The sequence below is a fragment of the Cladophialophora immunda genome (assembly GCF_000835495.1).
Source record: "Cladophialophora immunda strain CBS 83496 unplaced genomic scaffold supercont1.5, whole genome shotgun sequence".
NCBI lineage: Eukaryota > Fungi > Ascomycota > Eurotiomycetes > Chaetothyriales > Herpotrichiellaceae > Cladophialophora > Cladophialophora immunda.
Genome location: NW_015622545.1, coordinates 1,951,202 through 1,973,588, shown reverse-complemented (window position 1 = coordinate 1,973,588; position 22,387 = coordinate 1,951,202). Strand labels below are relative to the sequence as shown.

General features: G+C 54.2%; 8 protein-coding genes across 9 annotated transcripts; 4 read left to right on the top strand and 4 right to left on the bottom strand.

Annotated features, from left to right (window-relative positions):
• Positions 1–3,191: 3,191 nt before the first annotated feature.
• PV07_08903 (uncharacterized protein) lies at positions 3,192–4,727 on the bottom strand. The gene has a single exon (XM_016396108.1). The coding sequence runs from the start codon at positions 4,655–4,657 to the stop codon at positions 3,596–3,598; it is 1,062 nt and encodes a 353-aa protein (XP_016245964.1). The 5' UTR covers positions 4,658–4,727; the 3' UTR covers positions 3,192–3,595.
• A 1,821-nt stretch (positions 4,728–6,548) lies between these two features.
• PV07_08902 (uncharacterized protein) lies at positions 6,549–6,953 on the top strand (the record flags this gene model as incomplete). Its single annotated transcript, XM_016396107.1, has 1 exon — positions 6,549–6,953. One exon carries the CDS (start codon positions 6,549–6,551, stop codon positions 6,951–6,953), a length of 405 nt encoding a protein of 134 aa, XP_016245963.1.
• A 265-nt stretch (positions 6,954–7,218) lies between these two features.
• PV07_08901 (uncharacterized protein) lies at positions 7,219–8,897 on the top strand. Its single transcript, XM_016396106.1, has one exon. The coding sequence runs from the start codon at positions 7,270–7,272 to the stop codon at positions 8,566–8,568; it is 1,299 nt and encodes a 432-aa protein (XP_016245962.1). The 5' UTR covers positions 7,219–7,269; the 3' UTR covers positions 8,569–8,897.
• A 259-nt stretch (positions 8,898–9,156) lies between these two features.
• Positions 9,157–11,789, bottom strand: PV07_08900. 2 transcript variants are annotated; one of them, XM_016396104.1, is made up of 2 exons: positions 10,514–11,789; positions 9,157–10,455 (listed from the first exon to the last, which is right to left on the bottom strand). In XM_016396104.1, the coding sequence occupies exons 1-2, from the start codon at positions 11,727–11,729 to the stop codon at positions 9,506–9,508; spliced, it is 2,166 nt and encodes a 721-aa protein (XP_016245960.1). In that variant the 5' UTR covers positions 11,730–11,789; the 3' UTR covers positions 9,157–9,505. The 2 variants fall into 2 exon arrangements, with proteins under 2 accessions (XP_016245960.1, XP_016245961.1); XM_016396105.1 differs by having other exon boundaries at positions 9,157–10,431.
• Positions 11,790–11,848: 59 nt separating this feature from the next.
• Positions 11,849–14,245, bottom strand: PV07_08899 (glutamine-tRNA ligase). The gene has a single exon (XM_016396103.1). It carries the CDS (start codon positions 14,010–14,012, stop codon positions 12,084–12,086), a length of 1,929 nt encoding a protein of 642 aa, XP_016245959.1. The 5' UTR covers positions 14,013–14,245; the 3' UTR covers positions 11,849–12,083.
• A 172-nt stretch (positions 14,246–14,417) lies between these two features.
• Positions 14,418–18,989, top strand: PV07_08898 (uncharacterized protein). The gene is made up of 2 exons (XM_016396102.1): positions 14,418–14,562; positions 14,620–18,989. The coding sequence occupies exons 1-2, from the start codon at positions 14,549–14,551 to the stop codon at positions 18,581–18,583; spliced, it is 3,978 nt and encodes a 1,325-aa protein (XP_016245958.1). The 5' UTR covers positions 14,418–14,548; the 3' UTR covers positions 18,584–18,989.
• A 1,802-nt stretch (positions 18,990–20,791) lies between these two features.
• PV07_08897 (uncharacterized protein) lies at positions 20,792–21,771 on the top strand (the record flags this gene model as incomplete). The annotated part of the gene is made up of 1 exon (XM_016396101.1): positions 20,792–21,771. Exon 1 carries the CDS (start codon positions 20,950–20,952, stop codon positions 21,769–21,771), a length of 822 nt encoding a protein of 273 aa, XP_016245957.1. The 5' UTR covers positions 20,792–20,949.
• An 82-nt stretch (positions 21,772–21,853) lies between these two features.
• Positions 21,854–22,349, bottom strand: PV07_08896 (uncharacterized protein; the record flags this gene model as incomplete). Its single annotated transcript, XM_016396100.1, has 2 exons — positions 21,854–21,997; positions 22,026–22,349. 2 exons carry the CDS (start codon positions 22,347–22,349, stop codon positions 21,854–21,856), a joined length of 468 nt encoding a protein of 155 aa, XP_016245956.1.
• Between the last annotated feature and the right edge of the window lie 38 nt (positions 22,350–22,387).

Below are 22,387 nucleotides of genomic sequence, written 5' to 3'. Positions count from 1 at the left end.
ATCCAAGTCATGCCCAATACAGATTTTTCGAGTATTCGGCTGGTCTTCGTCCGTGGCCAAAGAAGACCTGTCCGGTGCTGCCACCTAGTGCTGGAACATCTAAGCGACCCCGACACTTACAACCTCCTCCATGACGGCTTGTCAGCTGGTTCGCTAACCAAATCTTGATCTTCTCCATACTAGCCTCCTGGCTAACTCGGCCCTTGTTCTCGTGGGAGTGATATCCAAAGTATCAGACACTAAGACACGAAAAAGGAGGCAGAATTGCGAATCATGATGATTTGGACTGATCCAGGTCAGATTCTCCACGACCTTCAGACCAGCAGCCAACGAGGTCGCAATCCAAAAATCAGTCCATCATCGACCCTTTCTGGGGCATGGACGGTAGGACCACCCAAGCATTTCCCCCTCTCTTGGGCTACTCCACGCTATTCCAACTCACGATCCGTCTGGCTGAAAACCTCATTTCGTCGCCTTGCGTTGGTTACAGGGTACTCATTTTTCTGTCCACATACGAGCTGTCAACTTCTCGAGAGCGGCCTTACAAGCTGGCCCCTCGGGATTCTTAGTTTGCAGTTCAGCTGTTGAATTGTTGTCGGCATCATTTGACGACACCCAGTCTCGGTTGGCATGTGCGATTATCACGGACCTCCTCGCTGCGCGCGAATATTATATAGTCTCTACTGACCCTCATCCTTCTAGTTATTTAAGATTCTCCATCCATCGTTTCATGGTCCGGCGAGATTCTTCCTCCCATATAACACTTCCCACCTGAAGTCCTACAGAAGTCTCCTCCCATCTTCCCATTGCAACTCTTCTTCTAACATCCGAGCAATACCAAAACGCAGCAATCATGGCGACTCAAGAGCTACAGCTCGCCGTATTTTCTGGTAACCTCCACGGCATTCTGGCGTTTCTCGCCTCTCCACGGACAGGATTTAGCTTTCTCGACGACGCCGAGCCCGACTATGGCTTTGATTACGAGGACGATGACCCAAACGTCAAGCAACAAGCTGTTGAGGCAACACTGCCACGGCCAGTCTTCCCTGCTAGAAGAAGACCACCCAGGAGAGACATTGAAGAAAAAATCCAAGCCATCGCCCTTCGACATTGCATCCGACTTATTCGCCTTCAAAACCATAAAGCCTGTTCTGTTCTTTCGGCGCAGAACTCAGCCAACTTACGGTCCCTGAGTCTTTATATGTGGGACATCATGTTACCCGAACTGACCAAGTTGCTGGCCACGAACTTCGCCGACCTTGAAGAACTCCGTCTCGGCTTCTGTCACCCCTATATCAATGACCCATGTCTGCCCCTGAAATACTGGGTTCATCCAGACTTTCTCGAGCCGACTACTATCTGGGACGCCTTTGGTGGCATTGGCGAGGAGCACGCGGCCAATTTGCGCTTGAAGAAGTTGAAGAAGATGACCTTGCAACGTTCTGGCATCGATCGTACTCAGTTGCAGAAGTGGATCGAGTCCAACCCAGGCTTGGTCGACTTGAGGCTGCATCATGTGGCCGGAGTCGATGCTGAGTTCGTCCAGTGGCTGGGTACCTACTACCGATCCAACGCCGGTGACCACATTGACCCAGACGCTCCGCGTCCGGCCAAGTTGAGGACCCTGGCTCTCGAAAGCTGTACCTCGCTGTCGCTTGGATCATTGGACGACCTGAATTGGCTCGACTCCGTCCTTGATATCCCGGGAAAAGGTGCTGGAGACCTCGATAAGACTACTGCATTCCAAGTTTTGTCTTTTCGAGATTCGACATCCGTCTCTTCCTCCTCACTATTGCAATATCTGGCTCTCAAGCGTCCCCAGGTGCGACAAGTTACCCTTCCGGACGGTCGTGTTCTTGTTGAGAACACCACTGATCCTGACAACGATGGCGATTTTGACCAGGCAATCTATGGCTGTCGAGCCTTTTCCGCGACCTTGCAAAATTGTGACAACGAACCTTCGCCACTCCCGTATCTTCGTTTCCGACGCTTCACAACCCCACCCACCGGTTCTGGAGATGAAATAATCGAGCCGGATCCGAACTGCGTCTGAGCTCTGGAAATCTCTGTTATTGCCACTGGATCGGACACGACGTCTCGAGGTGGGAGGTCCCAACAGAACCTCTGTTGAATCTTCGCTGGACGGTGAAGATGATATCTCGAGTCACCATTTATGTTTTTCCTAGTCTTTGATCAAACTCAACTGCATTGCCCATGCGGCTGTCATCGATCCAGACCGTCGAGTCTGTTTGCGATGATTACGAATAGTATACACGACTTCATTGCACTCCAACGATTCATGTTTTCTGTTTCAATGCATGTTAGTCTTATCGACTAAGTCCCGGTCGAAGAAGGATTGTATCTAGAAAGAAGGAGACAAAGGGCGACCTCTCGGGATCATTGGTCCCATGTCTCCGGCGGTCTTTTCTTTTTAACTTCGTATCACAAACTGCTCTCTTTTCCGTACAGTCGTGATTGAATTGGGTCTCAGCTTGCCTGGGCTCTTACGATGCACAAAGACAGAAATAAGGATTAATATCACGAAGGAACGAACATCACCATGGCAACCTCGCAGTCTTGCGCATGTACGCTTGTGTGCTCGCTCGAATGCCATGTAAGCACGCCCTCCTTTCGGTTACTTTGTTCATATCTTAGAGGACCGCTGAGATTACTATTGGGTAGCCAGTGTCCGCGTGTGACATCCGTCGTCTACGGACACTCAGCAGCAGCAGCAGCAGCAGCAGCAGCAGCGGGGCCACACTCCGGGCGTCACTTGCCGTTGCCGCCGTCAACGCCAAAAGTTTTCAAATTTAGTCATGCACTTAGTTCCTTTAGTTCGCCCGTGTGAATGATAGAAAATGATCTCAAATCCCCAATCGCTTTCTGATCTCGAGTTGCCTTGGTCTTGTGCTCGTGGCGATGCGGGTTGGGCGGCGTCCCGCCCCCCCTCCCCGCCAACCCATCTCCAGGCGGGGACGATTCCCCGCCTTGAATCTGGCGAGGGGCACTCGGCTCGCAGGGCCGGGCCCTCTGGTGCAAGGCAGTGAGTGTACCGGGCAGATTGGGTTCAACGCTCACCAACCTTCGCGGATCGCCAGCTAGCTGCGTATCAGGGTTCCCGGGTCGATTCAGTTTAGCTAGAGGTAGGCACCTAGTAGGGAGGGACTTGAGATGAGATGCCCCAACTGCTGCCGCGGCTTGCAGGAAATTGATTGATTTTGCACACTTTCCATATTTCCCGGGGGGTTAAGCGCCGGGCTCAAGGTCATGGTCTTTTCCATTTGCGTGGCTCTGGTCCATTTTTGGTGGTTCTAGCCCACTGCTCTGGCGGCTCTGCTTGTAGGCATCCACTGATTTACGTATCTACGTACCTGGTTCCTTCTCGAGTCCGTGCGATTCTCCGACTTGATAGTAGCGTCGTGACATGGGACCTAATGGACTCCATATCGTCCATGCATGGAGCTCTTTTGCTCTCGGCTTCGTGGACGCCTTTCTTTGCAGTAGTATTCGTTTCCTTCTCCTCTCGGACCCCCTTCTCGTCTCAGCCTCACCTCGCTCAGGCTCTTCTCCCCCTCCACCACTTCGTTGACCAAGTTCAAACCTCCAGAACGAGTTTCTGACAACTCACCCCTGCCTTCAGCACGTCCAACGCATCGTTCAAGCCGGCCAGACCACCCGGCATGACCCTCGCATGCGGGGCGGGGATGAATTCCCCATTCGCCAGTCGCGGGGCTAGCCATTGCTGCAGCACGAACTCCAAGTGCTTGCCACCCGTCCCGGAGCCTTCGGGGGCCATGACGAACTTGGTCTCGACGCTGGGGTGCGTCGGCGTGGACGGGCCGACGGGCACGGCGGTGGCGAGCCTGCCCTTATTCTCCGCGGTGCTGGAGGCCGCGAGCACGTCCAGGCACGGCTGGATGTCGCCGGTGGCGTGGTATGCGGTTTTCAAGAGCACGCCGCCGTGCTTCTTCGCGGCGGCGGCGAGGATGTCCTGCACCACGCCGGGCGCTTTGTAGTCAAAGACGTCGTCCGCGCCGAGGGAGCGGAGGTACGCGTGGTGCCGGGGGCTGCAGGTCGCGAACACGGTGAAGCCGAGCGCCTTGGCCGTCTGCACGGCGCACACGCCCACGGAGCTGGACGCGCCCCAGACCAGAACGGCCTGCTTGTCCGACGCGGCGAAGCGGGTGTCGTAGCGTAGGCCGATGCTGGTCCAGCCGCTCCACGCCGTGACCACGCCCATCGGGAGGGTCGCAGCGTCGACGAAGCTCAGCGTGTCCGGAATCACGCACGCGTTTTCGACCGGCACGATGACTTTCTTCTGGAACGCCCCGTAGCGCGGCACGCCTTGGTAGAAGAAGGCCGGCGCGAAGCCCAGCACGCGCGTGCCGGGCTTGAACTGCGCCGCCGTAGAAGTCGAAGACGACGCGATAGAAGAACCCAGAGCCTCGATCGTGCCGGCGATGTCGGAGCCAATGATTGCCGGGTAGTCCTTGACGAAGATCCCCATGTCCCGCATGTAATAGTCGACTGGGTTCAGCGCGATGGCGTTGACCGAGACGAGCAGTTCATTTGGGCCCGGCTGGGCCGTTTCCAGCGTCTGCAAAGTGAGCCGTTCGCCCTTCTGGAGGAGAACGGCGCCTTGGTGACTGGTAGACATAATGCGCGTGGGGGGGCGTGCTGCCGGTATGATGTTGTTTGTGGGCGTGTAATCCAGTTCCGACTTGCAGTGGTGTGAGAAGACTTTTTCTTTTGATCGACAATGGTGGTGTGATGAGCTCCGGCGAGGAGGAGAGGGACGTGCAAGGCCCGTACTTATACTATATGCTCACATATACGCGATTCGGACATGTCTTGCCTTGCCACACCCTCTTGTATGTGATTGCTAGCTAGATTCTGTCTGTGTTCAGGCCAAATGACCTGCATTCAAGTCGGTGAGATGCGATCGACCGTCTCCGCGGCTCGGACTCTCCAGCTTCCACGTTTCGAAAGGATGCTTGGTACGGAATGTGCCGAGCTGGACCTACCGTGTGTTCAGGCAAGCTCCGGACTATGCCTTCTCGTTTGCCTGGATGCTTGGAAATCCCACAACCACAGCTCTCGGCGAGTTGACGAAGAGCCAGCCTTCGTTGACAGCCAAAGTGCAGACAAAGTTTTGGCCCTGGCCCGTCATCTGCTTATCCAAAACTCGCCGAGCCCAGGGGTTCCGAAGGAGCAATGTTGCTCCGACGAGCCAGTCAGTCCACTCATTGTGAAAAGAGCTGGACGGGATGAATGGGCATAGCGATCGATGTCGACACAGGAGATTGTTATCTCCGAGAGAGGTGTTAAGTCCGTGGGGCGTGTGCTTGGTCGACGCTAATCCGTTTCCGAGGTGTTTAAGACTTACTTGTAGTAGCCACGGGTGGGCCTCATTTCTGCTTTTAAATACTATAAATGCTTCTCGAGAGAGTCGTAGAAGGGCAAAAGTACAACCTTCGCGATGAGTTGCGTACCCCCTACAAAGTGACAAGTCACCACGTGCAGCTGAGTTCCCAAGGTGCCTGGGAATACGAGGAACCTCTCCTGCTCCCCTGTTCACCGTCTCCGGCCCTGTTCTTTCCCTCCCCCCGTGCTTCCCCTTCTCCCGCCTCTCGACGATCTTCCTTCTGCCACGTCTCTCCTTTTCCCTCTCCAGCTTTTTGACTCTTGATCGTCCTTGGCTTTTCCGCCGCCGCTAGAATTTAACTCGGTGCTCTCCATTTCTACCCGCTAGCTATACGCCAATATTCCGTACAAACTCTTATTCTCTGCCACCTTTGGTTCGCAATGGCCGGTGCCTCGAACCGGAAGCGAAAAGCGACTTCCCCCCTCGAACGACCTCAAATCAAACGACGGGCTCAGTCACACACTCCCACAGCCTCGTCTATCGTTGAGCGCTGGCTGCAAGGTCACCCCAGCCACCAGGATGAGTACGAGTTCTCCATCGATGACGAAGAGTTTCCGGCCGAAGCGCCTTTACCCGACAAATCGAGCAAAAGAAGAGGCAAGTATAGACGCCACTACGACCCGAACTACCTTGATGAGTTGGCGGCTAGGGGCAGCTTCGCCAGATCCTCACCAGCTGGACTCGATAAAGACGACTCGGACATGTGCTCACAACTTGTCTGGGGACTTCATATGAGCCCTAGCGAGCGCAAGTTCTTACAGGGAATGCCAAGGAAATGCGAGAGACTAAGGGGCCTTTGTGATCTTCGGGTTTTCATTGAGTTATTCGATCTTATCTCGCCGTTGGCCATGCAACAATCGACACATACCGATGTCCTCACAGAATCTTTGGACCTCAGCTGGAAGAAGGCCGTGCCGTTCTATGGGCCACCCCCACGGCCGGACAACACCTACGGATTCCAACCCTCCAGTTTCATGGACGCCCAGAAAAGAAAACTCAACATCAAGCCCTTCCACAATCCCACTACGCAGCAAGGAAAGACATCTGGTTCCCCTTCCTGACTAGCTTTGTCAAATGTGGCACTGCAGCACGTGACATTGCAGAGCGAGCTGTCGCGCACGCCATGTCAGTTGCCCTCCGAGGCATTGTCGACCTCCATCGGAGAGCGAATCGTGTTTCAGAGGTGCATCAGAGAGCTCTAGGATTTTTGATCTTTAGTGACGACAGCAATGCCGTTGTCAGTGTCCATTATCCCGAAATCGACGCTCAAGACACCGCATCATATTGGCGGGACAATTTTGTCTTGATCAAGTTCAAAAGAAAAGCTGATAGAAGGGCTTGTGGGCAGCTTGCGTTGCAAGTCTGCCAGATATTTGCCCCGATCCTTCTTAAGCAGCTGACTTCTGTCATTGATGAGCTACCTGATCTCGCCGAAGTCGATAACGATGGAGGAGGAAATAGTCCGGTGTCTGGTGAAGAGGCTGCTCCCCTGGAGGCGGCTGGTCAGAGCATTCTGGTATCGGGTTAAATGCAGGCATGGCTGACAACCGCTGTATATAAGTTTTGCCTTCAAAGATGCAGGAAGATATCAGTAGTGCAGAACTGAATATTGTTAGCCTTGCATGAGCTTCAATTGATGTCGTCGAAGGAACCTTTCGACCATGTACGACTCCATCGTTCCAGTGGGCCCCTTTCATGATCACGTGATTTCGCGTTCGGCGTCGACGCGACTCGCCTACAGTTTGGCATCACTCGTGCACGAGAATCGAGCGACAGCCCGCAGTCTTATCAATGCCAGAATCAATGTTTGCCTGCGCTTTCTCTGGCCACGTCATTTGCGGAAGATGGACGACACTCTCTACGACGCTCTCACACCTGTGCTCAGCATACCGACTCTCCCCGCCGCGTTGTCCGCTCTCGTCTCGAGACCACCCTCAGGCAGGCGCGAAGACGAAGATAAACAACGAGAACGGCTCTCGTCACATGCCGACGCATTTCGCAGGTCTCTCAGCAGAGATCGCCCCCGCTACGAGGATGAGGAGGAGAGAGAGAAACTAGGGGGGTTGAGACAGTGCGCCTGGACGCGGCTGGACAATATCGACGCTGGCGAAGAGGAGAATCAGCGGTTAGAGCTGCGTGTCGGGAAAAAGCGAAAGCGGAAAGTAGGAGGAAGGGGGGATGGTGGTGGTGATGGCGAACACCCACAACTCAAAGGACTTGCCGTGTCTCTTATCTACGAGAAAGACACGTTCCAGTTCGTGATATACACCCGTTCCCTGGGATCCGACCTCCCCAAGCGCAAGCGGATCGCTGCCATGACATACCAGCGCACTACAGAGTCGAGAGAAGAGAGCGCGATTTTGCTCTCAAAGTCTTCAACCGCAGCGCTGAAAGCATTCACGGCCTATCTCCGCGACACGTTCGCGGTCGCCGGCGTTTATCCCTTTGAACCGTCGTCAAGCCTGATGCAGTCGACCCTCGAAAAGTATCTGGGCACAATCCGCGCTTCTCTCCCCGACGCCGGTGACACCAGCTCAGAAGCCATCCTACAAAACTTCAGCAACATCATCGGCAAAATCGAACTCACTTTCTCCTTCTCCCATCCCGTGGCCAAGGGTCTGAAGTCTCTCCACGTCGCCGTTCCAGCCACCTCGTTCCTTACATGGTACATGCCCACCGAAGCTTCGCGAGGGGGACACCGGGGGTGCAGGAAAACATTCTTGGGTTCGCTGGCTGGCTGGATCCGGACCAAGTCGGGTCTCGGCCTACCTATTCTCTACGAGAAGGACGGACAAGACAATCATAAGAAGGGTGATGATGACAGCGACAGCGACAGCGACAATAATGACGACGATCTCTCAAACACCGCCGATCCCCGACGAGGGAAGGCGGCGCCGGCGTCAGTGATGATGAAAATCTCGAAAATCTCGACCGAAGCCTACACCATCTCAGCCACTTCGGGCGTGAAATTCAAGTCCCGAGCCGTCCATGCCGCCGAGGTGGCTGGCGCAGGAGCGGACTCGGACAGGGACGGAGAAGAAAACGACAACTGCGTTCGACGTGCAAATAGGGATCTCCTGCTGGCTTTTATCGACTACGCGCGATGTGAAGCGAACGGCAGGGATGCGCCATCGACGACATGACAGGCCATTGACGGTGTGACGTGATACGACAGCACATGACAGGACATGATGTGAAGCGATATAAGAGCGGCGGCGGCTGGGTCATGATTAGGGCGTTTTGACTGTACTGTCCGCCTTTTGGGATAGAAGGCCTGACCTACTGCTTGGATTTATCTTGGAGGAGGGGAGATGGATGGTCGAGTGCCACGAGCCAAGACTACCATCGGGCAGGCAGTCAGGCAGGTACTAATAGTCGAGCAAATGAGGAGGATACCTAGGTACATACCTATATACTCCGTATAGGGTCGCAACCATTCAGACAGGCACGTGGAAACGCCATATCCCCTTCCACCACAAGATCCAATCGATCGCCAATCCACATGTGCGATCCCGTTTTCTCCCGTTTAGGCATCGGTAAGACTTCCGTGGGAATTACCGAGCACAATCTACGACTCAAAGAAAGGCAGAGTTTCAAATGAAATGCCCATCAATAACGAGGCCAGACTCGTAGTTGGGTTACTACCTGGTACAGTGTGAGGTACCTGAGGTACGCTGCGTGGCGTTTGCGCCACGTCATCAGCGAGCGCCACGCAGCGAAATGGCGGACCGCCATCGCATCGTTTCAGTCATGAATAGCTCGTAATATTGTTATCGGGATTCCCATTCGGATTCATGCAGTTCTATTATAGCCACTTCTCGAATGCTATGCCTTCTCTTCCTTATGTATAGCATGACCGAGTGGAGGAAACCACAACGACGCGAAGTGCGGAAAAACAGAGTCTCGTTATAACGTTACGGTTCGTGGGATGGAATCCCTACCACGGAAGTGGAAGCTTCCTCGCTTCAAGCACCCGACCACTGCAGGTAGATACCTAGATATCTAGGTACCTAAACACCCAGGCAGGCAGATAGGTAGGCAGATAGGTCTTGGGGTGAGCGCAGTGTTCTCTCCCCCACTTCATCCATTCTCAACGCTCTTCATCTTCCCCATCCCTGCTCCCTTGTCGGCGGCGCCGAGGTCTGAATTCTTGCGCTGGGGACTGTTCACGCCGCTCCCCAGGCCGGTGCCGGTGTACAGGCCCTCAAACTCTCCGCGGACGCCTTCCACCAGTTTCCCCACCGCGTCGATCTCGGCGGATAAATCCTCCACGTTCCCCGCCAGGGCGGCCACCTCGTCGAATTTCCGGCGCCGATTCGCGTCCGCGATCATTTCTTGCACGAGGAATCTCTGTTCTTCGAGCACAATCAGCCGCTCGCGCAGGGACTTTTCTTCGGCTTCGAGTTCGGAGATCCGTGCGGAGTTGGACGTGGCGAAGGACGCGACGCTGAGGGCGGACGACGAGTCTTTCCTTGCGTGGCGGGAGCCATTCAAGATCGCCAAAGAAGCGCGAGGGTTAGGGTTGCTGTGCAAGTCAACTGGTTTTGTGCTGCTGCCATGAGGTGTGGCGTGCTTGAGCACCTTCGGGAGCGACTTTAGAGGGAGCATATGGAGATGCAGAAACTGCGTGGCGTTCTGGTATATGGCTTTCTGGAGTTTTAATTGTGTCGGCGACTGGCTGGGCATGTCCCGTATACGTCGCGCTGCGGTATCATATTGGGTGAATGAGTCCATCAGTCGCTTGCGTGTTCGCGAGGCGTCGGTGATTTGACTTGATGCTGGGGGATGATCAGGGTCTTGCAGGGCTTGGAGGAGTTTCTGAAATTTGGGGAGCAGGAGCCGGATACCCCGTTCGAATTGAAGAAGATTAGTGTACGATCGGGTGAACGCCTCGATGGAGGGCGAGGTCAGGGAGGCTTGGAAGTCCCTGCGGGAGAAGATCATTTGATTGCACTCTTTGCAGAGGCGGACGTCCACAGCGACGACATCGTTGGGCGCAGGTTTTTCTGTGATGGTGAGGTGGGTGTTAGCTGTCAATTTTGATATCAGTATGTCAAAAGAAGAGCAAAGTAGAAAGGGCCAACATACTCGTAGCAACATCGAGGCCGATGACCGTCGAACATCCAGTAGCAGCATCTCCGCAGACGACCTTCCCACATGTCCTGCAGTGATGTCGGCGGAAAGAGTACTGGCTGAAGTCTTGCTGGCAGTACGGACATCTTTGAACGTCAGCGTCATTCTGCCAGGGCACGATGCTTTGCTCCAGAGTTTTTCGGGGATCGGTTGGGACCCAGGTTAATGACCATCTCTTGTTATGAGTTGGCTGCGGGATCTCGTCTGGTGGGTTGGCAAGTATTTGCGTCAACCTGGACAGCCTTTTCTCCAGCCTAGACACCTCCATCTCTTTATGACTGAGCTTGCTTCGTCTGACACTTTCAAACTCTCCCATTCTGTCTCTTTCTAGACCATGCCTGTCCATGTAACCCTCACGGCTTTTGTAGCACGTCTCGCATACTCGATACCAGAGCCCTCGGACAGGCTCATGTTGTGCAGATCTAGACAGCTTCATCTGATACATTGTATGCTCTTCGCAGAAGAGCTTGCCGCAATGTCGACAGTTGACGGCTCCCACAGCGGTACCCAGCCTCTTCTCGCATGTTGGATCGGAGCACACATCGTAAGCCGTCCGCCTCTGCCAGTGTTGCTTCGTGATGATGTCGTCCGGATCGAGGACTGACTGCGGGGGCTTTGGAGGCAACGGCGGAGCAGGAGAGTCCCTGGGCTCTCTCGAGACGGACTCACTCCTGGGTGTTGGCGTACTGCTTCGGACGATGTCGTGGTTCGACTCAAAGACATCCAACCCCTTGAGTTTCTGGTTCAGCACCGCCAACGGCTGGAATCTCTTCGCCTTCACCATTTGTTGTTTGAACCAATCTTTGACCTCATCTTGCTGCTCTTCTTCAATCTCTTCATGCACATCGTCCAGGTGCCTGTTCAGTTGTAGTAAGGTGACCATTTCCTCGTTGCAGATGGGACAGACCAAGCGGTCTGTTGCAGCCGCCGCCGCCGCCGTAGATAGATCGGGTGCACCATGGTCGAGTGATACTCGCGAGACGATGTCTTGGGGATCAGACGACGGAGGGGTCGAAGTGCCGCTCTCAGAGGTATTCAGGGACAGGCTCGAGTCGGAGGGAGATAGAACATGACTGGGGAGAGGCGACGTAGACTTTGGAGGAGGAGCGGGAGGCCCAAGAGTTCTGCTACTTCCCAGAACCCTTCCGCCGCCGATAGTGCGCCGTGACATTGCACTGTTGTCGGGCTTCCATCAAGCGACCTGACTGGGAGTTGGCAGCAATAGAGGGGCGGAATCTCGAGGACGCTACTCTGCGGAGGGAGGCGGAGAGACAGAATAAAATGCGGCCGGGCTGCTTAGTCATTCGGCCGTGCGTATAACGGTGAGGGCGAAGTTGACCAGCCAGGTCAGGAGACAAGACTCATGGTCTTCATATCATTTGGTATTTCCCAGATTTCTATTCCGTGAACTTGCCGCACCTATCTGTCACAAGCTGTCCTTAGGTCCCCACGGTCCCTTGCAAGGCCCTTCGCCACAGTAAAGAGTGCAAACTCCAGAACCATCCCAACAGTCATACATCATCAATCATGCACTCTTGCCAGCATCCTCCTTCAGACTGACGATCCGATTGAGGACAATCTTCCCTGTAGCATCGTCGGTATCTTTGTCCATACAGAAGTATCCCGTGCGCATAGCCTGGAACCTCACTGATTCAAACCCACATTTGTCCTTCTTCTCTCCAGCTTCCTCTGGCCATGGAGCTCGGCCCCGGATCTCTTTCAATCCGACTTCTGCCATAGCATTCGGGTACACTTTGAGACTGTCTTCTCGTATGTCTGCCATAAAGCTCGGCTCTACGGCATCTGGATTGTCGGACTTGAAGAGAGGGTTGAAGACGCGGACTTCACATCTGATTGGTGAGCCATGTTCCGGAGCATCGGCGACCCAGTGGATGTAGGCCTTGGGCTTCTTGACTTTCTCGCCTTCTGCTGGCTTGTCATACTTGGCATGTATCTCAGTGACCAGACCGGTGGCGTCATCCTTCTTGAAGCTTGTTGCAATGACGGGATAAGGAACCTTCAATAGGCCTACAGGCTTCCCGGGTGCCATCCGGAAGAAGTCTTTGCTGTCCACCTCTCTAAAGTCGTCCCGCTCAATATAGACCCTTTTTGTGAAGGGCAACTTGTGCGAGCCCATGTTGACGTCCTTCGGGCCAAAGGCATTTTCAATCTCCTCGTAGTGATCGTCGGGCAGATCATCGATAATGACAGGGATGGGATCGAGAACAAGCATAAGACGAGGCACTGTCATTTCCAGATACTTGCGGATCGACTGTTCAAATCGCACAATCTGAATGTTGATAGTAGCCGTCGTAACCCCAAGCTCGCTGACAAAGGATAGGATAGCACCGGGAGGAACCCCTCTCCTACGCAGGGCAACCAGAGTGTATAATCTGGGGTCATCCCAGCCGGCCACAATCTTCTCGTCCACCAGCTTTTTGATTTTTCGTTTCGACAAGACAGTGCCCGTGACATTCAATCGACCGTACTCTCTCTGCATTGGCTTGTGGGGAACATCGACCTTATTGTTGAGCCACTCGTATGATACTCGAGATAGAATAAATTCAGTCGTGCATAGCGAATGGGTAATGCCCTCGAAACTATCGCACAGACAGTGAGTGAAGTCGTAAGTAGGATAGATTCTCCATTTGTCGCCTGTCCGATGATGTGGCTTCTCAAGGACACGGTAGGCAACTAAATCCCACATCTGAGGGTTGCCGTCCGAAAGATCTTGCTTCATCCGCAGAAATGCTTCCTTGGGCTTGTATTTGCCATCTCTCATCGCTCGAAACTCGGCAAGTGATTCTTCAATTGGCCGATTTCGATGAGGGCAAGCGTATCTCTCATGCTTGTTCTTCGGATCCGTGCCGCCTCGCTGGTCTTTGAGCTCCTCGTCGGTACAGTGGCATACATATGCGCCGTCCAGGGTGATGAGCTTCTCGGCCAACTCGTACAACCGATCGAAAAAGTCGCTGGAGTAGGTGATCAAAGCGGGGCTGAAACCTAACCAGCGCACAATATCTTCAATGGCAGTGAAATAGATTTCTTCTTCCGCTTCGGGGTTTGTGTCATCGTACCGCAGATTGCACTTTCCACCATGGAATCTGGCGAATCCGAAATTGATCGCAATAGCTTTGCTGTGGCCGATATGGAGATAGCCATTCGGCTCGGGGGGAAATCGTGTGACTACTGGTTCATCTGCTGGTCGTTCCTTCCGGACTGCCGCCAACCAGCCTTCTTTGAACATGGCATCTGGGTCGGCCGGTGCTGATGGGGCAGAATTTGCGGGTTTTGCAGGTTTTACAGGCTTCTCTGTTGGTGGCTTTGCCTCTTTGGGTGGCTTGGGCTGCTTGGGCGCCTTTTCTTTCTTGGGCTTCTTGTCCGATATGACATTTTCGACCTGCTCCTTGACACGCTCCGGCAAGCTCTTACTTGCCTCTGCAGATTCAGCCATAAGGCTAGGGGGTGAATGTTTTCAGGTATTGCCGCAGTCCTTTGGTGAGATTTCTCGAAGCGCTGAAAGATGTGGCACGTGAGATGAGATGAAATGGATCAGCGAAAGTCCCACCAGGTCTTGCACAAAGAAAAGACGCCTCCGCCAGTGACAGAACTAAGATTCAAGAGCTCCTTGCGGGATGATGTTGTGAAGCGAGAACAATCTGGAAGATTCGACTTGTTCGAGTTGGCATGCCATTGTGATTTAAGGCTGGCGGAGGATGAGTCAAACAAAATTAGGAGAACAAACATGCCAAGGAATATGCAGAGTAGCAAACGTGACAAATAGAACAAACACGCTAAACAGTTCCCGACTGGCCGAGCAGCGGACGAGGGCCGCGCCGACTTTGCCTGCGAAAGGTCGCATCATGCTCGGATGCGACCAACTTTTTTTCGATAGGACACTGTGTTCAAGGTCTTTGCCCTTCAACTCAGGGAGATTATCTCCCTCTGCCATATTTCTCCTCACAGTCGAGCTCTTGACTGACGCTCGCCATGGCGCAAAAATCGTATGTACTAGCTCACAGTCGGCTTTCCCAATCTCAACTCCCACTGATGCATCGCAGATCGAAACTGGTGGACAATGACCAGATCCAAACGGCAAGCCTTCACAACCCATTGCCAGTCTTCCTCAAGGCCTACGTATGGCCTTTCACCATTCTATGGCCCATCTTTTTGGCATTCTACCTGAACGAGGATCTCTATGATGATTACATCGACGGCTCGGAATGGACATTCGTCTATGTTGCGACAATCGTCACACTTCAATCTTTAGCCTGGCTCTCCACAAAATGGAGTGTTCACCTGAAGACTACGTTCACCATGACAAAAGCCACAAAAGTCGAAGACGCCAAGTTGATCAAGGTCATCCCTGTGGTTAACTCAGGTGCGTCGGCGATCTGCAAATTGGAAAGGGAGCCGGACGGAAGAACTTCGTTCCTCTTCCAGAAGAGACGGTTTCTGTATTCGCCAGAGAAGGGAACCTTTGCGCCATTATCTTACGCGCTGGACTCCGACAAGAAGCCGCTCCTCCGCGAGTTCCAATTGTCGCGAGGTCTCACCTCTGAAACCGAAATCGCGACGGTTCACAAACATTATGGCGACAATACCTTTGACATTCCTGTTCCCACGTTCACGGAGCTGTGGAAAGAGCACGCTGTTGCGCCGTTCTTCATCTTCCAAGTGTTCTGCGTTGGTCTCTGGTTGCTCGATGACTATTGGTACTACTCCTTGTTCACCCTATTCATGCTTGTGGCTTTCGAAAGCACGGTTGTCTGGCAGAGACAGCGGACATTGAACGAATTCCGAGGGATGAGTATCAAACCGTACGATATCTGGGTGTACCGTGTCAACAAGTGGATCGAGATCAAGAGTGACAAACTGCTACCCGGCGACCTCGTATCGGTGGGACGAACTCAAGAAGATTCAGGAGTTGCGTGTGACATGCTCCTTATCGAAGGGACTGCAATTGTGAATGAGGCCATGCTCTCCGGAGAGAGCACGCCGCTCCTCAAAGAGTCGATCCTTCTCCGCCCTGGCGACGCGACAATTGAACCCGAGGGTTTGGACAAGAATGCTTTTCTCTGGGGAGGAACGAAAGTCCTCCAGATAACACATCCTGCCGCCAGCGAGGATGCGCCGGAAACTGTCCCACAATTGCGGTCGGGTGTCCGCCCACCGCCTGATAACGGTGCTATGGCTGTTGTGCTCAAGACTGGATTCGAGACCAGTCAAGGAAGTCTCGTGCGGACCATGATCTACTCGACGGAGCGTGTCTCTGCCAATAACGCCGAGGCCCTGATCTTCATTCTCTTCTTACTGATCTTTGCCCTTGCCGCCTCGTGGTACGTGTGGCAAGAAGGTGTCAAGAACAACAGAAAGAGGTCCAAGCTGCTGCTCGACTGCATTCTGATCGTCACGAGTGTCGTGCCGCCGGAATTGCCTATGGAGTTGTCCTTGGCGGTCAATACCAGTCTGGCAGCGCTCAGCAAATTTGCCATCTTTTGTACAGAACCCTTCCGAATTCCATTCGCCGGACGTGTGGATGTCGCCTGTTTCGACAAGACCGGAACGTTGACCGGCGAGGATCTCGTCGTTGACGGTATTGCTGGTCTTGGCCTGGGTAAGAAGGGCGCCCAAACCGAAGCAGATGGCGCGCAGTCTTCAATTTCCAAAGTTCCCGACTGTGGCATTCATACCACTTTAGTTTTGGCAACCGCTCACGCCTTGGTCAAACTTGAGGAAGGGGACGTCGTCGGCGATCCCATGGAGAAGGCTACACTAAACGCACTAAACTGGACCCTTGGTCACAATGACACTTTGATCAGCACTCCTCCACCCAAAACAAAGAAGGCCAAACCATTCTCGACGGCCGGTGCCTCGCATGTCGTCCAGATCAAACGTCGTTTCCAATTCTCGTCCGCTCTCAAGCGTATGAGTTCCGTGGCTACGGTTCTGATGACCGATCCCAACTCGGGACGGAAGGCCAAGGGCACCTTTGTCGGCGTCAAAGGCGCTCCGGAAACCATCCAGAAGATGTTGGTTGAGACACCGACCAAATATGAGGAGACTTTCAAATACTTTACGCGGAATGGTGCCCGGGTGCTGTCTCTCGGCTACAAATACCTTTCAACCGAGGCCGAGATAGGCCAGAAACGCATCAATGATCTCAAACGTGAAGACGTCGAGTGTGATCTACACTTTGCGGGTTTCTTGGTGCTCCAGACTCCCCTAAAGGAAGATGCTATCAGGGCAATCCAGATGCTGAACGAAAGCAGCCACCGCGTGGTGATGATCACCGGAGACAACCCCCTGACTGCTGTTCATGTTGCCAGAGAGGTCGAGATCGTCGACCGCGATTGTTTGATTCTGGATGCTCCAGAGCATGACGATTCAGGGACCAAACTTGTCTGGCGCAGTGTTGACGAGAAAACCATCATCCCTGTCGATCCCACGGCCGATCTGGACCCAAACATCCTCGAGACCAAGGACCTATGCGTGACTGGCTATGCTCTCGCCAAATTCACCGGCCAGAAAGCATTCCTGTCGTTACTGAGGCATACCTGGGTGTATGCGCGAGTCTCGCCGAAGCAGAAGGAAGAAATCTTGATTGGTCTTAAAGATCAAGGCTATACTACATTGATGTGCGGCGATGGGACGAATGATGTAGGCGCGTTGAAGCAAGCCCACATTGGCGTTGCTCTGCTCAATGGCTCTCAAGAAGCCCTCAACAAGATCGGCGAACATTTCCGGACCACCAAAATGAAGGAAATCTACGAAAAGCAAGTGCAGCTGATGCAAAGATTCAATCAACCAGCGCCGCCGGTCCCTCCGGGGATTGCACATCTCTATCCGCCTGGTCCCCGCAATCCCCACCATGAAAAGGCGATCAAGAAGATCGCTGAGCAAAAAGGTATAAATCTGGAGAATGGTGACGCTGAGAATGGCACGGTGGAAACCATCACTTCGCCGGGTGCACAAGCGATTCAGCAATCGAACGCCAATCTGTCATCTCAGCAGCGACGTCAACAAGAGGCACAACAGAAAGCAGCAAGCTGGGCCGACAAATTTACCGCGAGCATGATGGAAAATGAAATCGACGACGGCGAGCCACCTACGATAAAATTGGGGGATGCATCCGTCGCAGCTCCGTTTACAAGCAAGCTGGCCAACGTTATAGCGATCCCCAACATCATCCGGCAGGGACGGTGCACCTTGGTAGCGACGATTCAGATGTACAAGATCCTGGCTCTCAACTGTTTGATCAGTGCCTACAGCTTGTCCGTCATCTATCTGGCAGGCATCAAGTTCGGCGACGGTCAGGTGACAATCAGCGGGATGTTGATGTCGGTGTGTTTCCTCTCTATCTCCCGAGCCAAACCTGTGGAAGCTCTTTCACGAGAACGACCGCAGCCGAACATTCTGAACGCCTATATCCTTGGATCGGTACTGGGGCAATTTGCAATCCACTGCGCGACGCTCATCTATCTTTCCAATGTAGTCTACTCGATTGTCCCGCCTGCCGACGAGATTGACTTAGAGGGTGAATTCGAGCCTTCGTTGCTCAACAGCGCCGTCTATCTCATGCAACTGATCCAACAAGTGTCCACCTTTGCAATCAACTATCAAGGACGCCCTTTCCGTGAAAGCATCCGCGAGAACCGAGGTATGTACTGGGGACTGCTAGCGTGCTCGTTCGTGGCCTTTGCGGGCAGCACCGAGTTCCTGCCGGAGCTTAATGAGAAGCTCCGCTTGGTGCCGTTTACCAGCGAGTTCAAATGGTCTCTGACGACACTTATGATCGTCGACTTCGTGGGATGTTGGATTGTGGAGCAAATTTTCAAGTCCTTGTTCAGCGACTTCCGCCCCAAGGACATTGCCATCAAGAGACCCGATCAGGTTGAAAGGGACGAAAAGCGCAAGAGGGAGCTCGCGGAAAAGGCTGAGCAAGAACGGATCGAGGAAATTGAGAAGAAGCGGGGTGTAGCCAACAATACAGGTCCGCCAGCGCCGGCCAAGGTGCGAAGATAGGCGCAGGCGCATGTCTCAGTTGCAATATAGAATAGAGAGCATGATTGATTGGGCGCATCGGCTGGAGTTCATTCATGTTTGTACAGGAAGCTTGCCAGTTGTTCTCAATCAGAGAAGCCGGATGGTAGTACAAGGTCGTTTGCTCCGTTGATAGACTGGTTCAGACCAGCAGCGAATAGATGTCTCGGGTAATCCGAAGAGCTCGGTTTGCAGTGTGGTTTCCTCGATCTCACTCGCTTTCCAAACTTCCGTCACTCTCTGATCACTTCTCCCGCCGACCGTCTAACCTTTGACTGCATACACGACAACAATACACATCAATAACAGAGCTACTCGTACACTGTCCTAGTTCCGGGCTCTCTGTGATATCGACCCCACCCCCCAATTTGCCGTGACTAGTCATCCGTCGTGCGTGGTCCCTTGGTCTCTTATTACAGCCGAGGGGCTCTTTGGTTTCTGTTTGCCGTGTGCTGTGGAGGGTGTCCTCGACAAGCAAGGCATGGCACTCATCAATCCTGAGGCAATCTGCCTTTGATTCATCCTGCCAATGATCCTGTTTCCACTGCAGCCGGCTCGCCCTCACGCAGCCTCTGCCTGCTTCACAACATTGAGCGATTCTGCTGTTACACCAGAGTGTCCAGTTATATCCAACGGAGGGTATGTGAGTTCCTCTCCATCGTCCAGTCGGACGGGACTCATCCCGCAGAGCGCTCTCTACTGCGTCGCAATCCATGCCGACGAGCTGCTTTCTTGCAGCGGCAGTGGCGTCAAGGGCGCGAAGGTTGCTAGCGAAGGATGCCTCTCCTCGAGCTCTGACTCGTCTTCGCTCGAAGTCTCCGGCAGTGGCAGGGCAGGGAGATTGTCAGCATCGAGCTCGGCGGCACCGGCGGCGATCTGGGCCGTCAAGTCAAAGATGGGATCGACGGCAGCGCCAGCCGGAAGGATGCAGGAAATCGGCCTCTCAATGCCGTCCAGCGAGGGCATGATGTCGTCGTACAGATCCGGGAAGAAGCTGAAGAAGCTCAGGTCCATCTTCCACATGTGGATGTTGTGCACCTGGTTCAGGAACAGGCCAGACAGCGCAAAGAGGCCGGTGTTGGCGTTGAAGTCGACGGCCTCGGAGGGCGTGTACGGCCAGTGGAAGCGGAAGCGGTGGACGAGATCCGTCCAGAACTTGTTGTCCCGGGTCAGGCTCTGGGAGTGCACCGCGCGCTCGCGCACGCCGGGCCAGGGCAGCACGTCGACCGCGAGGGCGTGCCGGATGGTGTGCTGTGAGGGCCGCGGCTTGTACCACACCGGCAGGTCCTTGAAGGAGGTCGCCCCGACGAAGCACAGCAGCATGGCGTGGATCATGCGCAGCGTGCACAGGCGGGTCATGAAGCCGCTCATGCAGAAGATACGTCGGTCGAGGTAGCGCAGAAGATTCCATAGCGGGCAGAAGACGCTGGTCCCAGCGTAGTGCATCGAGACGTCAGGCCACCCGTTGACGAGGGCGCGGACTAGCACGTCTTGGTTGAGGGCGTCGTTGGTCGATACTTGGAACTTTGAGAACTGGCGCGCCTGGGAGACGACGTGGTTGAAAATCTCTTGACAGCTGGTAGATAGACTCTCAGGCGGCAGTGGTGGCTCGCGCCCGTTGTAGCCGTCGTTGCTGCTTTGCAACTGGAGGCCGCCTCCAGAGTCGGCACCGGCAACATTGAGTGACGGCCACGGGTCCAAGCTTGGGAGATGGCTCGCAGAAGTGGGAATGAAGTCGACCTGGTTGTTGCTCTGGGCTGTGGACGGGCCTGGAGGAGGACAAGATAAAGCGAATACCGCATCGCCCAAGCCATGTTTCTGGCGCGAACATGGGCACGCTGGCGCTTCCCGCCGTCTCAGCAACTCGATCTCGGCCTTGAGCAGCTCGATTTGCGACTCGAGGCTGGCGGTGCGCGCTTCGGCCTGAGATCGTTTGGTGCGGTGGGAGAGTCGATTGGCGGCTCTCTTTCTCTCACGCTGGGCCGGCGTGAGGACGCGCCCGGTGGCCCATGGTTTGGCGGCGCGAGGCTGGGGGCGGTCGCTCATTGTTGCTTGGGGGGTGTATGTCGAGGAGAGAAGGGGAGGAAATGGTGGTGGTGTGGTGGTTGATGTCCCCGCGGGGTCTCGCTTCGCCTCCCCCACAGCATCCCACAATTTCTAAACCAACCACCAACCACTAACCACCAACAGATTACATCCCTTAGGTACCGGGCCGATGTCAAGAGTACCTGGTAAGTGGCACAGCCCGACAATGTAAATTCTGTATGTTCAACAAGATACCCTAGGCATATGACCAGCTCTTCAAGCGTAACCTCCACCGCCATCGCCATCGCCATCGCCAGACGCACATGAACTTCTCCGACCTCGCCGTGGAGATCCGGCTCCGGATCTATTCAGAACTCCTTGTCAACCCAGGGCCGATTGACTTCGTCGCCGACTTTGGCCCTTCGTCACCGCCCCTCTTCCGGCGCCAAAGGGATGGGCTCTATCCCGCTATTCTCCGTGTAAACAAAGAAATCCACCGCGAGGCGAGTCCGGTCCTCTATGCTTGGAACCACTTTCGATTCCCCGAGGTATTCTCACTGTCGGCGCCGGTGAGCGCTTACATCACCCCATTCCTGAACCGGATCGGATCCCACGCAAGTCTGATACGCCATATCCGCATCCCTTTCCCTACCTTTGACTACCCGTTGCCTGACCGGGCGGTCCTCCATGAAGTGCATGTCAAGAATCTCGAAACGATCCGCCGTGCCTGTGCAGGCCTGCAGACCATCGAGCTGCTGGTTCCAGCCGAACACTGCAATTACGCTCTGAGAGACGATGCGATCGCGCCCGAGGCATTAAATATCCTCGACATGCGCCTTCAGAGCATGCCTTCCCTGAAAGAGATCACCGTCAATTTCGAGGTGTACGACGGCGGAGACTCCAGCGATGATTTGACGGAACTATTGCACGGTCATAGCTGGGCTGTCAAGGTCACAAAGCTTCCGAAGAAGGTTTGGACGTCGTACGATGACCGGGTTGAATTTGACAACGAGGAGGATTGCGAGAGGTACGATAACGAACAATTTGGACGGCAAATGGAGCAGGGAGAGAAGGACTCCTGGTCCGAGGAATATTATCGCAGGAGAAGCGACCCGTACTGGAAGAATGATTCAGACTATGATTGACGAAAGTGTTTTGCTCATGGCGGGTAATGTATTTTATGATATTCAGACTCATTCCCAGCCACACATCCCATTCCTGTCCATTTCAGTCGGACCAATCTTCCTCGAGAGTGGGAGCATCGTAATAGTTTCGAGCCGCCAACGGCTGCTGTGCCACGATACAGAACTGCGACAGCCCTTCCAGGAGTGGAAGCCAGAGCTCGCCGTGAATATTTGTCACAAAGATATGCTGCCCAAGACATCCAGGGCTTCATGACCGATTTGCTCCTCGACACTTCAAGGATACCCGTCCTCCATTCGTACATGACGTCGTCGCTGAAACGATGAGCATTCTCCTTGTCGCTTTCAGAGAACCCTTCTTCCGATTCGCCGTCAATCTCATTATAGAATTTCGCAAGGCCTTCACTTTCTCGCAGCTTTTCCGACTTGGGTCGGTAGATCATGGCCCTAAGAAAATCGTCCAGCTCAAAACTGAAATTGAGGCGAAGGACCAGGCGTGGGGGACCAAGGACGGTCACATAGATACGTTGGCGTAGCTCCAGCGGGAGGTGAAGCAGTAGATTCTCGACCTTGTCAGTCATCGTTACGGGGAGATCGCTGGGGGAGTTAGTTGGACAAG